Source organism: Venturia canescens, chromosome 11, assembly GCF_019457755.1.
Source record: "Venturia canescens isolate UGA chromosome 11, ASM1945775v1, whole genome shotgun sequence".
NCBI classification, from domain to species: Eukaryota; Metazoa; Arthropoda; class Insecta; order Hymenoptera; family Ichneumonidae; genus Venturia; species Venturia canescens.
In genome coordinates this window covers 15,395,324-15,409,496 of record NC_057431.1, presented here as the reverse complement: position 1 = coordinate 15,409,496, position 14,173 = coordinate 15,395,324, and the positions used below count along the sequence as shown (strand labels likewise).

At 38.8% G+C, this 14,173-nt stretch overlaps 2 protein-coding genes across 2 annotated transcripts in view; both read left to right on the top strand.

Moving 5' to 3' along the window:
• Positions 1 to 3,402, top strand: part of LOC122418257 (extracellular sulfatase SULF-1 homolog) — a 561,276-nt gene extending 557,874 nt beyond the window's left edge. The window contains exon 12 of the mRNA XM_043432385.1: positions 110 to 3,402. Coding sequence (XP_043288320.1) covers positions 110 to 191 — 82 coding nt within the window. The 3' untranslated portion in view covers positions 192 to 3,402. The remainder of the gene's footprint in view (positions 1 to 109) is intronic.
• A 1,469-nt stretch (positions 3,403 to 4,871) lies between these two features.
• LOC122417950 (uncharacterized) lies at positions 4,872 to 6,214 on the top strand. Its single transcript, XM_043431897.1, has 2 exons — positions 4,872 to 5,691; positions 5,769 to 6,214. Exons 1-2 carry the CDS (start codon positions 5,321 to 5,323, stop codon positions 5,854 to 5,856), a joined length of 459 nt encoding a protein of 152 aa, XP_043287832.1. The 5' UTR covers positions 4,872 to 5,320; the 3' UTR covers positions 5,857 to 6,214.
• Positions 6,215 to 14,173: the final 7,959 nt, after the last annotated feature.

Genomic DNA, 14,173 nt, shown 5'->3' with positions numbered 1-14,173 from the left:
ACATTCCAGCCTATGATTTAGAAATGATCCATTAAATATCGAAAAAAATGTATATTTCTGATTTTCTACCTTGTAATTGCGTAATATAATGTTGAAACTTTTGAAACAGGCGAAGTAGAATCTGGCAAAGTAACGTTCGACATCACGAGAATACATTGAACAACCGAAGACATCGTAACCACTATCAATAAAAATAATTAAATAATTCGAATCTATCGACACCATACAGAGAGAACAAAATTACAAATATCACAAAAGTCAACAAATTCGCCAAACATGCAATCGAAATCATATTTCATAAAATTTCGTTTGTATATTACGTTTTTTTAAATTCGTTGATTTCCGTCGCCGTGCGAATATAGGATAGATGTGGTTCGATTATTGGTAATTGATTCAACGTTTACTATAATAGCAAGCTGGATTTCCATAGTTCTACAATTTAACCCCTTCGTTGGCATTCATGCAATTGAGCGTCAAATTTTACGGATCCGCTCAAAATAGAGAAATTAAAAATGGCGGATCCAAAATAACGCATTAAAATACAAAAACTGATTTGAATTGGATGAAACTTTGCAATCGGGGATTTTCGAGGTCGCTTGTAACAAATCAGCACTCAAGTACGGAAATTCAAGAAGATGTTTCCAAAAAATGTTGATCCAAAAGAGCGAACAAAAATAAAAATATTGTTTTAAATTCGATCAAATTGGTACTCGGGAGTTCTTGTGATCGGTGATTACAGATCTGATTTCACAAAACTAAACATCTAAATGAAGTACGGGTTACGTGAATTCAAAACCTTAAATAGTTGAAACGAAATTGCTCCGTCGCATTTTGTTCTATATTGACCCTGAATGTTTAGATTCTATGTGAGTTTATAGTGAAATTATATCCACAAAAATTTTTTGCAATTTAAAAGTAGATTCATAACCACCGATTTCAAAGACCCTTGAGTACACAGTTTCATTCGATACTAACCAGAATTTTCGCATTCCATTTTCCATTTTGAATGCTGATTCGTAATCAGCAACCTCGGAAACCCCGGAGTACTAGTTTCTGTGAAGATCCAAAAACTTTTTTTCCTGACGTCATACGTATTTAGCGTGGAAAATGTCTTGCCGATTCACTTTCGATTGTGAACGATTGTTGATCTAAATTGTTGAAATTTTTATTTTATGATGGTATAGAAGTAGATTTAACTTCCGTTCTTGTCATATACATTAAATTTTGTTCATCATGCAACACTGGTTTCTAACCAATTTCTTCGACATTTCCACCGTTTCGACCTGACGAGTTTTTTTTTTTGTAAACGGACGACTTGCACGACGATTCGATTGGGGTTGCTCGTTTGCATATCATAATTTTCACCTTATTTGCACATTGTTAAGAGAAGTACAAAAATGGTGAACCTCGTTGAAATTATTACCAATATTCTCAGGCATGTTGGCGTGATTTTACAAAATAATGGTTAACCCTGATCGCATGCACATGACTCAGTGGAAGAAACCTACTTTTAATCAACTCGATAATCAATTAGTCGTTATCTGCATTGATGTATATTGAAATTATTGTGACATGGCAGCTCAAAAGTGACCCTTTCTCACAGTTTCGTTCTTTCTCTAATATGATTGGAACGAACAATCTTGGCAAAGTATTAAGGATTTTTGAGCTTGCTGTGAAATAAGAATAATGCTCTAAAAACACAACGAATAAAAAGTAAGAAATTTTACTCAAAACAAGGTAATTTGTGCAAAAACGATGCGATTGAACTGTTTTTAAAAAAGCTCAAGCTCTAAATCGAATTTTTTTTTTTTTAATTGCCGTTACATTTCTGCACTGCCAGTATCATTGATTGATTAACAAAATAATGTTCTTGGGAACAAAATTATAAAATCATTACATCTATTTATCGGGACAATAAATAAATGAATTCAATGTCAACACGTTTTAATGTTTCCAATCATATGAAAAAAAAGAAATTCAATCACTTAGTAAAGTGATTATAATTTTTGTAAATAGAAAGTAATAAATAATTAGGTGGTAGTAAAATTGTACTGATTTGATTAATAATGACATAATTGACAACAAAAGTAGTCTAATGATCATAATATTGAATAGCATAATACAATTAAACATATCTGGTAAAGCAGTTGGAAACTCGTCGAAAAGAAAACGAATGTATGTGCAGTATGTAGCTATATTTAGAGTCACGGCAGCGACTCAGAGACAAGTACATTCGTGTTATGACGAGTTGCTGCCAAAGACTTTTTCATATATATTAACAAATTAAATTGTGATATGCATAAGTCTTGAGCTCTTCATTTGGTAGTACTGTAACGCGGAATAGTCTCCGAAGCCGCCCATACATACACCCGCGCCATCATACAGGAAACTCTGAGAACATAATAAACAATAATTATAAAGATTATTAATAACAACCAAAATGCATTATTCAGTCCCCTGAACAAATTGTCAAGAACGAGGTATTCCAACAACAATAAGAACAATGAAATTGTATAAATAGAAGAAAGTCGTGAAGACAGGGATCTTCGACTCATAATAAAATCGGATCTTGGATGACGAACGCCATGGAAGCACCGTTCCTGTGGCCACTCTAAAGACAAACTTTCTGCAAGACACACTGCCAGTATGCGGTGTGGCGGTTGCGATGCAACAGCCATTTTCTGTTCCCCCCCTGCAAAACAAAAGTTGCTTCAGTTGAACATGTAGGGTTATGTGATAAAACCACACACTCATCAGAGTTTTTTAAAATTTTTATTATGTAAACAAATGGTTTTTGATTATTTGATTAGTTTTTAAGATTTCTTTTCATTTATGAAGTAAATGATTTTTCCTATTAATCAAGTATGTGAAAAGTAGTCCTGTAAAGAACTAATTTGTAAAAACGAAAGTAATCACTGAAACTCAGCAATTCCACTGTCATCCCAGACACAGATTATGTGCAAAATTTCTCAAATTGTAACGAATACAGAATATGTAAAATATTTAAGCGCCAAAGTATATAGTAGTATTACAAAAAAAAATAATTTTTAATGTGTTACCCACGAAATCCTCATCATAAATAATTATTGAATGGAATTATATCTAAAATGGAATTTCAAAGAATTTGACTTTCAAAACTATTATTTTAGTAGTAGTATTAAGTATTTTTTTCTTATCACTGTAAAACATTTCTGTATGAAAATTGATAACACGTATAGAAAGTTTTTACGCGGACACGGTGTATGAAATTTCAAATACTATTTTTGAAATACAAAACTGGGTATTGTGCCAGTAAAAGTGTAGCCCATGAAAATGATTATACTTGTATATATGAAATATGCACATGCAATGGAATTTTGACTTTCATGTATATTAACATTAAAAGCCATTTGCTAATATTAATATACTGTTGTATATTATCAAGAGACGCAGTAGCGGCTTTTTATTATACATGCGCTTAACTTTAATTGACAAATCGTTATTCTCCTATAATTTTGTTGTTAATGTGACCAAAGATATAACGAAAAAAATATTATTTTATCAATTGAAAAATTATTTTTCACTACTCGGTGATGGTCATCACAGTGTCTGATATCTCTAGAACCATTTTATTCGAAGAAAAATTCGTACTTACATGAGAGATTTGAACCGATCTACCTACCTACCTACATCTTATTTCTATAAGTGTGCACGCTACTCACTAGAATACCACGACATTGTTAGATGTGATCTTAAAAAGGCATTATATAAGTTGCGACTTAATTCTTTTAGTCACGAATGTTTCTTCTGCACCGATTTTGACGAAAATTGATATTCCAAAGTTTTTGGCGTCGCTGATTACGAATCCGATGTCAGATTTTTCAAATGGCGGATGACTTTCTCAAAAATCAACTCGATTGGTCCGAAATTCATTATTGAGGAATTTCCGGATTACTGCTTACGAATCCAATGTTAGATTTCCAATATGGCGGACGATAATTGGATAAGTTCACTTGTGCTACAGAAAATTAGCACTTAGATTTTTACAGGGTTATTGTTAGCAAATCTGGTATAAATAGTTTTTTATTGAAAAAAAAAAAATTACAAAAAATAATTTAAAAACTAGATGAGTATTCTGTATCCTGTTCTCCGTGGATGATCCTGGGAACTATGAATTTATTTACAAAATGGAATAAAAACTGACCTGATAGTAATTATCAATAACAAAAACACTAGAGTAATCATTTTTAGGGGCATAGATCCACTTTCCTCGTTTTTTTGACCGCCATTTAGAATGTTCAGAAAACTAACATCGAATTCATAATCAATATCCTCGGAAACCCCTAGATAATTATTGTGATGAGCCTAGATCCATTCCCAAAGTTTCGAATTTTGAAAATTAGACATCGGATTAATTACACGGATACCAGCTCCTAGTTTACGCACAGCATATATTTGAATTTCACTTACATCCATGCCATTTGATAAGAATTAATTTTGAAAGCGTCCTTACGCTTTTGTATCTGGTTCAACAAAAGTGACCGTAGGAGATTGACCGTACTACGCTCGACCACCGCCCGTTACTCGCGAGGAGTAATACATAATAATGCAAAGGTAAATTTTTCATAAGCGTGCGAATTTAGTCTTAAGAATGTAAAAGCGGTTCGTACTAGTCAATGCACAGTCTTTGATCATATTTTTTCAAAGAAATTACCACAGAAAATAATATATAGCACAATATTATTAAGAAATCTTGTAATGATAGTAGTAAGGCTATGCCGGTTCTGGATCAAATGGACGCGAGGGGGAGCGGTGTGCGGGGAAGCGCCAGGGGGGGGGGGGGGCAGCGAAGTTTCAAGAGAGGGGGGGGAGGTAAGTATGAAAGAGATGGAATTACTAAAAAATTATTATACGCCCTTTGAAAAAAAGGAGAGATAGAGCCGATGATGAGTGTGAGAGAGATGGAATGAACGTAAGATCATTCTATAAAAATCTGGGTATGTGTGTCAGGATTAAAACATTCAGTTTGGAATACCATTGGTTTGTCATCGTCTGAAGAGTGCATGGGCCGGATGTAGATAAGGAAGGGGGCACAACGAAGGGTCTGCAGTTGGAGAGAGAGGTGAGTATGACAGAGACGGAATGAACTTTAGACAGCAATTGACGAGTATGAGAGAGATGGAATGAATGTGTTTTCTGTAAAAAATTATTTCATAAAATTGTTTGTTCCACGCCTTCACGCACTGAGGAATGCACGTAGGGTCATATGTAGAAAAAGTCTCTCTCCCTTCCATATTTAGAAAGAGTCAACAACGGGATATCTTAAGAGCATCAGCGCACCATGTCTCTCGTCACCGACGCTGCTACGAAGCAATTGCTGCGTATGCAAGTAACGCTTCTTCGAACGTTGGAGCAATATTTGGTGTGGGAACACCAGTATGATACGCTCATCGAATCGTTGGAGGCGCAAGTTCGACTGAAGCAATCACGACTGATAAAAACGGGATGGCATTACGCAGTCACTTCGCAAATCTTACGTCTCGAATGTTTGAAGCAGGTAACACATCAACGCTTCATACATTGGGGCGGCGGAGTATCAAATGATTGTGGATTAATATGGCGAGAAATCGAGAGCGCATTCGGAAATCACTTGTCAACCGGTGTTGTGATTAATCGCGATCACATTGACCCACGAAAGTTTCTACTGGATGCGTATGAGCTTGTTGAAAAACAGTGAGTGCTCATATTCGCAAATATAACAGCATTAAAGTAAACACTTTGTTCAATAGGGAATTCACCGTGGGCGATAAGCGAGCGAATAAAAGTGTCATGATGGGAAATGTTGAACTTTTTGCAACATCGGATCTGAATGAGTAGTATCAGAAGCGAGTCATGGAGCCGACTCTGAAATCGCTCGAGGAGTCCCAGGAGAGTGACGGTGGCTGGACCCTAACATCGATAACCAATCTAACAGTGAACATCAACAAGTACAATGCTTTGCGTGCGGGATGTCACATTCCATTGGCGAAACGCATACTCTTGAAGAAAGACGTTGTGAATATAAAATCACGAGATAATACGTGTTTCGGATGGGCGATGGCTGCTGCGCTTCATCCAGTCATCCAACACAGTGATCGTACATCTTCGTATCCACATTATTCAACGATATTTAATCTTCAAGGCATCAGCTTCCCTATGACGTTGAACCAAATTGGGAAATTTGAAAAATTGAATAATCTCTCAATCAATGTGTTGTGACGTGGCAATTCTGCTCGTCACTTAAAAATGTATAATTCCTCAAACATGGCTCAGGGGAAGGCATCTTTCGACGTTGTCAGAATTCCTCTCGAACGAATACTCCTCAAAAGTCTCAAGCGATAAAGAAACCAAAAATTATGAATTTTATTTTATATTCTTTTTGTTTCACATTTAAACATTTTATGGACGAGCGACGAGTTTCGTAAAATCAACGAAGAAGCGAGAGCAGAAAAATTGGGCAGTTCGAATATAGAAGATCGTCCGTCATTTCATCGTAGATCTCGTTGGTCATCGAATACGAGATTCAAAACATCGAGCGGTTGGACGCTAACTCAAAGCCCTCACCCCGAACCGTCGAACTCGCGGTGCGTCTACCAGCACCGAGATCCAAAGTCGATATTGTCAACAACGAATTTTCGAACGTCGACAAGTTGAAATAATGAGGGCGAAATTATTCGCGAAGATTCTCGAAGAACCCGTTAACAGCTCGATCAAACGAGGAGGCTAAGGGTGGGGGGTTAGGTCCCATACTACCGCGTTATAGAAATTTCGAATCGATCTCGTTACTCGAAATCCGGACCCCAACGAGGAAGGACGCATTCTCTTGAGCCTCATCTTTTACCTTCGAGAAGCCAACGCCCCGAAATCGAATCGTAATTCCGAAGATAATTGCCGGAGTTACAATTTCTGAAACCATTGCGGTGAGCCGTTGTCTCGTTCATAATTTTATCTCGTTTTGTATTATTTTGCGCGCAAATTAAAATCGGTGAAATATCGGAAAACTGAACGATATCGAATGGTTACTTTGTCGCACGAGTGAATTGAATTCTAACGTCCTTTTTGATTTATTTGGTCATCAATAGTAAATTTCTTATCGTTGCGAAATTAATAGAATTGCCGAGAGGAATTCGTTAAATTAAAGATTTACATCCGGATCAGAGTCCTAGGTTAAAAATTATCGTAATTTCGTGTTCTATCACCGAGAACCAGTGTATCGTCATTTCGTAGGCTACGCCTTAATTTCGTATTGTAAATTGTGAGATATTATCGTTTGAATTATATTCGAGAACAGACATTCACCAGAAGTGACAGTTGTTAATCAAATATTATATGATGGAATTATCAACCGAAAAATTTGGGAAATTTATAATATTATCTTTGTTTCTTATTTTGTTTTCTAATAAATTGTATTTGTAATCCCAGCTCTGCATTCCCGTAATTATTTTCCTCTAGAAGGCTCACGCCCCTCTACCGAGAATATCTAAAGCTAGTCCGGTCATTTCTCGAGCCTATTTCTTTTGTTTAAGATCTATATAAATTTGTCGAGGAGAATACCTCGGCTGGCGCCCAATAGCAAAGGAATTGGGATAATTTGTCGCTTACCTGGGAAAAAGAGTTACAAATTTTTGGCGCCCAACGCGGGGCCCTTTCTGAGGAAATTTTCCGATATTAAAATTCATTGTTCACTCTATCTAAAAATTAGTGAGAAATTATTTCGAAATCTATTCTAGCATTATTGCATAAATTCAAATTAGTACCGATCATATGATAACCGTCAAATTGAGGATTATATTATTCTGTCTTTCGTCTTTGTCGCTCCTGTTGAATATTCACTCGTATACTTCTCGAACCCATTTAGGAAATTTCGAGATTTGTCGTATTATTGTGTTGTGTTTTTGCTGGAGTGTTGTGTTGTCCTTTGTCGTCGCGCCACGAAGATTTCGGGCACCTCTCCTACTACCCCTTCCACGACGCCGTTAGCGAGAGCGTTCGAACAGTCCTTCAGTACTCTTTGAGTTATCGTAGCGAGAATTATTATTTTGCGATATCTTTCGAAAGCGAGAGTTCCCGAGGATTATCCCGAGTTATTATGGCTAGTGGAAGAGAGGAATACGACGTAAGTTTTTCTTGATTAATTTGAAATATTGTTTGGATCGAAATTCGTAAATTCTTCTGTTTATATGACCTTGTATTGAGCTATTGTCTATTGCAGAGTAAAATTGAGAATCGTATGAGAATTTTGTCGAGATTCCGCTGAATATTATTGCCGATTTTATTAATTTGATTCCACTGAACTTTTAATTTAAATAACTGTCCATTCTTATTTATTGAATTATTTATTAAATTACAGATTATTCTTCAATGTTGACTTTCGTCATAATAATTTTACTGCTCGACTTGTTTTACAATTCTATTTTATTTCTGTGGGACAATTTCTGGACTTTTGGTGCGATATTTATTAGTCACGTCATTGCATTAATTTTGACTTTGAATAATCTCGATTAAAATATCTATCGTTACGAAATAAATTTTATTCAGTTACAAAGAAACTCGGCAGAATAATCTCGATAAAACATTTCGTTTTTGCCCTCACCAACGGGCCGACTTTGTTTTGATACTTGCCCTCACCAACGGGCCAACCTGTCACTATATCGTACTCTCTCTCGTCTCGCCCTCACCAACGGGCCTTGCTTATAATCGTGCGTTCTCGACGAGATCGTGAAAGTGAAGTGCAAGTGCCTGTGTGTCGCGAAATTGTGAAAAGTGCGTGAACCGGTGTAGGTAAACCCGACGCGTAGCCTCGGTTCGAGTTTATTCCGCTTGTCATAATCAGAAAGAATAAATTTCGTTAAATCCCCTCGTAAAAATCATCGTCGTAAATCGTGAAGTAAATCGAATAGACAAGAAAATTCCGCCAAAATGTTCCCGTTTCTTCGTACGCCACCGAGACGAAGCGTGCCGGTGACAGCTGATCCGTTAGCTTCGACTTCGCGCGGTCAGCTGAGCGACTCAAATCCGTCGCGTGGGTTACCGGATAGTGGAGTGGATACGAGGAACGGTACGCGAGAAAATTTCGTAAATCAAACTCAAGCTTTAGATTTTTCTAACCCCGCTTACAACCACGTAGTCGATCATTTAGAAGGAACGATAACGCGACAATCGCGAATTACAGAGAATTTGAGAAATGAAATACGATCGCGGAATGAAAATTTGACAGGTATCGAGACTCAAGCTCGTGCTATGTTACCGGTGGTGTACGAATCGCAAGAATTACAGGTCCCAAATCATTCGTCACCGCGAAATGATTATCGTTCTACTTCCGGAGCTACCGCGATGCGTTCAACTTACGAAATGCTTCGAAAATCGGGAATTAGTTTTTCAGGAAAAATTGGCGAAGACGTCGAAAATTTTTTGTTATTAGTAGAGAGAGGTCGTCGAATGCTTCCGGCGAGCGATAATGACTTGTTAGATTGTTTAGAGTTTTTTTTACGTGATACAGCTTTGTGGTGGTATCGTACTAACCGCTCAAGCTTTTGTTCGTTACAAGATTTAGAATTCGCGATGAGAAATCGTTTCGGTAGCCCAAATTATCAGATGGCGCTAAGAGATGAAATCGCGAAACGTACGCAAGGGGCTCATGAGCCGTTCCCAGTTTATTTGACCTGCATGCGTGCGATGTTCGAGCGTGTTAGGCCGATGTTTTCGTTAGAAGAACAGATGATGTATGTTTGGAAAAACATGCATTCGAATTTGAAATATTTTATTCAGTTCGGGACGGTGCGTGATTTTAATGATCTCGAGACTCGAGCGCGAGGAATTGAGCAGAGTGTGGAGGACGACAAATATCGTCAGCCACCTCCGCCGCCAAAAAGGGCTTTACATCCCGATTTTGCGTACCGCTCGCCTCCTAAGTCGTCCGGGAATCACGACACAACGTTAGCTACGATAGCTACATTAGATCAAGCCGCATCGTCATCAAACCCAGCGAATTCGAGCTCTCGCGGGAAACCGAAAGTTTCGACGAAAAATAGATCGGGAAATAAACCTCCTCCGAAACCTTCGAACAAACCGAGCGATCGTCCGGCGAAATCCGACTTTCGTTGCTGGAATTGTGGAGGGGAGAACCATCGAGCTTCGGGTTGTCTCGCCCCGCGTACGAAATATTGTTATCGTTGCGGCAGTAAAGACGTTACTACCAAAGATCCTCATCCGTGTAAGGAAAACTCGACCGGGGAAAGCCAATGAGGGAAGGGGGGACCCCGGTAAATAATGAAAATATCGAGACCCTCAATTTTGTAAAAATATCGGAACGCGCGAAAGAATATTTTTGTAGTCCGTTAAATGGTAGTAAATCGCGACCGATTTTATTAGTTAAAGTTTCAATTAGAGGTCACATTATTCCGGCAATTTTCGATAACGGTTCCACAAATACTTTTCTGGGTGAAGAAGCCTTGTTAGTGACAGCTCGAGTGGGATTAGAGCGTCGTGCAACAACACCGCGAATGAGTACTATCGCAAACAACCAACAAATTGTTTGTAACGAAGAAATAGAATTTCCGTGTAAGTTGGAAAATCGAGAAAGCATTTTGACAGGTCGCGTACATCCTGATTTACCTGTTCCATTATTACTTGGTTTAGACGCACTCGATACTCTAGGAGTAGTTACCGATCATCGGAAAAATGTTTGGTATTTTAGTGGAGAACCGTCGCGTGAATTTAATTATTTATCAACCGAAAGCCCGGAATTTAATAACGTGTTACTTGGCATATCCGAACTAGCCAAGAGTGAAAGTTCTCGACTCGCTACATTTTTAGAACGAGAAATAAAAATTTTAAATACTGTTCCAGAAAAAACTAATTTGATTTCGCATAAAATCGAGGTCGGTAACGCAAGGCCAATTAAACAACGGTATTATCCAGTCACACCTATAATTCGTGAAGCAATCTACGCGGAAATTGATCGTTTATTAGAAGAAGATATTATTGAACCATCGAATAGCGAATGGTCAAGTCCGATAGTCATGATTAAAAAGCCGAATAATAAATATCGATTTTGTTTAGATTTTAGGAAGGTTAATGATGTTTCGAAAAAGGATGCGTATCCGCTTCCATTCATGACACAAATTTTAGATCGATTACGGGCTGCGAAATATATTTCCACGATAGATTTTAGCGCTGCTTTCCATCAAATACCAATGGATGAGAATTCGAAAGAAATTACTGCGTTCACGGTACCGAATAGGGGATTATTCCAATTCAAACGTATGCCTTTCGGTTTAACGGGAGCTCCAGCTACATTTCAGCGATTATTAGATCGAATTATCGGTCCCGAAATGGAACCTCACGCGTTCGCGTACCTAGATGATATTATCATTGTTACCGAAACCTTTGATGAGCATTTAAAATGGCTGAAACATGTCTTTGACAAAATAGTAAGCGCAGGGTTAAAAATCAATCCCGAAAAATGTGAATTTTGTTGCCACGAGGTAAAATATCTAGGCTTTATCGTGAACAGTAAGGGACTCCAAGTCGATCCTGAGAAAACGCTTCCGATTAGAGAATTTCCGATTCCTACGAGCATTAAACCGATTCGTCGCTTTCTTGGGATGAGTTCATGGTACCGTAGATTTATACCGCGTTTCGCTGAAATTGCCGAACCGCTCACCCGATTAACGAAGAAAAGTCAGCCTTGGAAATGGGGTAAAGAACAACAGACGGCGTTTGAAAAATTAAAAGATGCGTTGACGAAACCTCCCACGTTGTCATGTCCCGATTTTTCTGCGACATTTATTTTACAAACGGACGCGAGTATTACCGGAGTAGGAGCAGTATTGACTCAAGAAATTAACGGTTCTGAACATCCAATCGCGTACGCGAGTCGCACGCTCTCGACAGCCGAACGAAATTACACCACTACTGAACAAGAATGTCTAGCGATTATTTGGGCAATTAGAAAGTTCAGAGCTTATTTAGAGGGGTATTCGTTTGTCGTAATAACCGACCATCATAGTTTAACCTGGTTAAGAAATCTCAAAGAACCAACGGGTCGTTTAGCTCGGTGGGCCCTACAGCTAGCTCAATATAACTTCGAAATTCGGTATCGTAAAGGAGCACTTAACCATGTTCCTGACGCGCTTTCGCGAATGTTCGAAAAAGAGTCTAGCGAGACTGTGAAAATTATGATAGATACACCCGAATGTAACTTTCTGCTTCCCGTAAACGATAACCCTCCTACCGATGTTAGACGAATAATCACTGAAGAAGATGATCCGTGGTACATTCGGAGATTGCGTGAAGTTCTCGCAAAACCTAATCGTTATCCGACCTATAAAATTGTTGATGGGAGATTATATATTTTTCGTAGAGTTTCGCGCCGAACTGTCAATGACGATGAAGATTCGGAATGGAAATTAGTAGTTCCACGTTACGCACGTCGCGAGGTTTTACACGAATGTCACGATGAGTTTCAAGCTGGTCATCTTGGAATACAGAAGACGTATGAACGCGTATTTCATTCCTATTTTTGGCCGCGTTTATATCGAGACGTTGTGCGATAGGTGAGACATTGTCAAGTCTGCCAAAGAGCTAAAGTAGAACAGCTGCCTCCAATGGGACTTATGGGTCGTCGTATCGTTGAAGAACCGTGGTCAGTTATAGCTACCAATATTATGGGTCCATTTCCTCCGAGTCGAGTCGGTAACGTTTACGTTTTAGTCATACAAGATTTATTTACGAAATGGATCGAGATCTGTCCGCTCAAGAAAGCTACGGGAAAGAAGATAGGTGAAGCTCTCGAGGAGCTTGTGTTTTCGCGTTGGGGTACACCCGAGGTCGTTTTAACCGATAATGGTACCGAATTTAACAACAATCATTTGAAACTTGTACTCTCAAATCGCGGAATATATCATACGACAACTCCGCCTTATCATCCGCAGGCAAACCCGGTCGAACGAGTTAATCGTGTAGCGAAAACTATGATCGTATCTTTCCTAGAAAATGACCATCGAGATTGGGATTTACATCTTTCGGAATTTCGGTTCGCGTTTAATACCGCATATCACACTTCGATTCGCAGTACGCCGGCATATTTGAATTTTGGACGCGAATTAAAACCGCATAATTTTTTCCGCCATCGAGTAGAAAACCCGAATGCAATCGAAATGTTACCGTATGAGAGTTGGACTGAGAGAATGCGCCGTCTGAAAGAATTACGGGCTCGAGTCACTCACGATCTCGAAGAAGCGTATCAACGTCAAGCGATACAGTACAATAAACATCGACGAGAACGTACATTTCAGGTAGGAGATTTGGTCTTGAGGAGGCAAAGAATTTTATCGTCAGCTGCTCAAAACATTGCTGCAAAATTAGCGACCAAATACTCAGGACCTTTCCGAATAGTTAAAGTATTGTCCCCTGTTGTATATGAGGTGCGTGATGAGAGGGGGGGACGAGTAGTGAAAGTATCAATAGAAGATCTAAAATCGTATTTCGAACCGCTACAGGTAGAGTGATGGTCGTTGTATCTTTGTTCATTAGCCTGAAAACGATCATCCGTTCCCGCCTCCGATCCCGTGGACTGATGAAGAATGGTCGTATATGAAGAGGTGGGCTGGAAAGATGTTGTGGTTTATGTCCGAAGGAGTACAGGTGGAAAAAGCATGGAATGGAGCCCGGAAGGATATGGGACGATTGCCGAAACTTCCACCCTGCTTTATACCAACCTGTCGGTTTCGCAAAGAAGGAGAGGAAGGACCGGTTGAACCGGTACAACCAAGTTTTCGATTAGAAAAAAAGCTCAGATCCTGTTCTCGATAAAGCAAATTACAAAACTGAGGAAGAAAAAATAGCCCTAATCAAACTGCTAGAACAAAAAGGAAATAGAAATCGGACAGACAGAAAATATCGTCGGGAGGAAAGTTTTGGAGAAACCGCGAGCAACACCCTGGTACGGTTGCTGGAACTGTGGTGGTGGCGATCATCGGCATCGCGTGTGCCCGGAACCCAAGGTTGAAGGGGGTTATTGTTTCGGTTGTGGATGGTTGGGGGTAACCATGAAAAACTGTCCTAGATGCTCAGAGTATTGGGCTAGTAAGGGACCAATGAAGGAACAATTGCGTAGAGAGCAAGAATAAAACAAGAAGTCCCATCAGTAGAT

Coding starts and splice junctions, on each gene's coding strand:
- LOC122417950 (XM_043431897.1), top strand. CDS start 5,321: ATGTCTCTCGTCACCGACGCTGCTACGAAGCAATTGCTGCGTATGCAA. Junction 5,692..5,768: donor CGAAAGTTTCTACTGGATGC/GTATGAGCTTGT, acceptor TTTGTTCAATAG/GGAATTCACCGTGGGCGATA.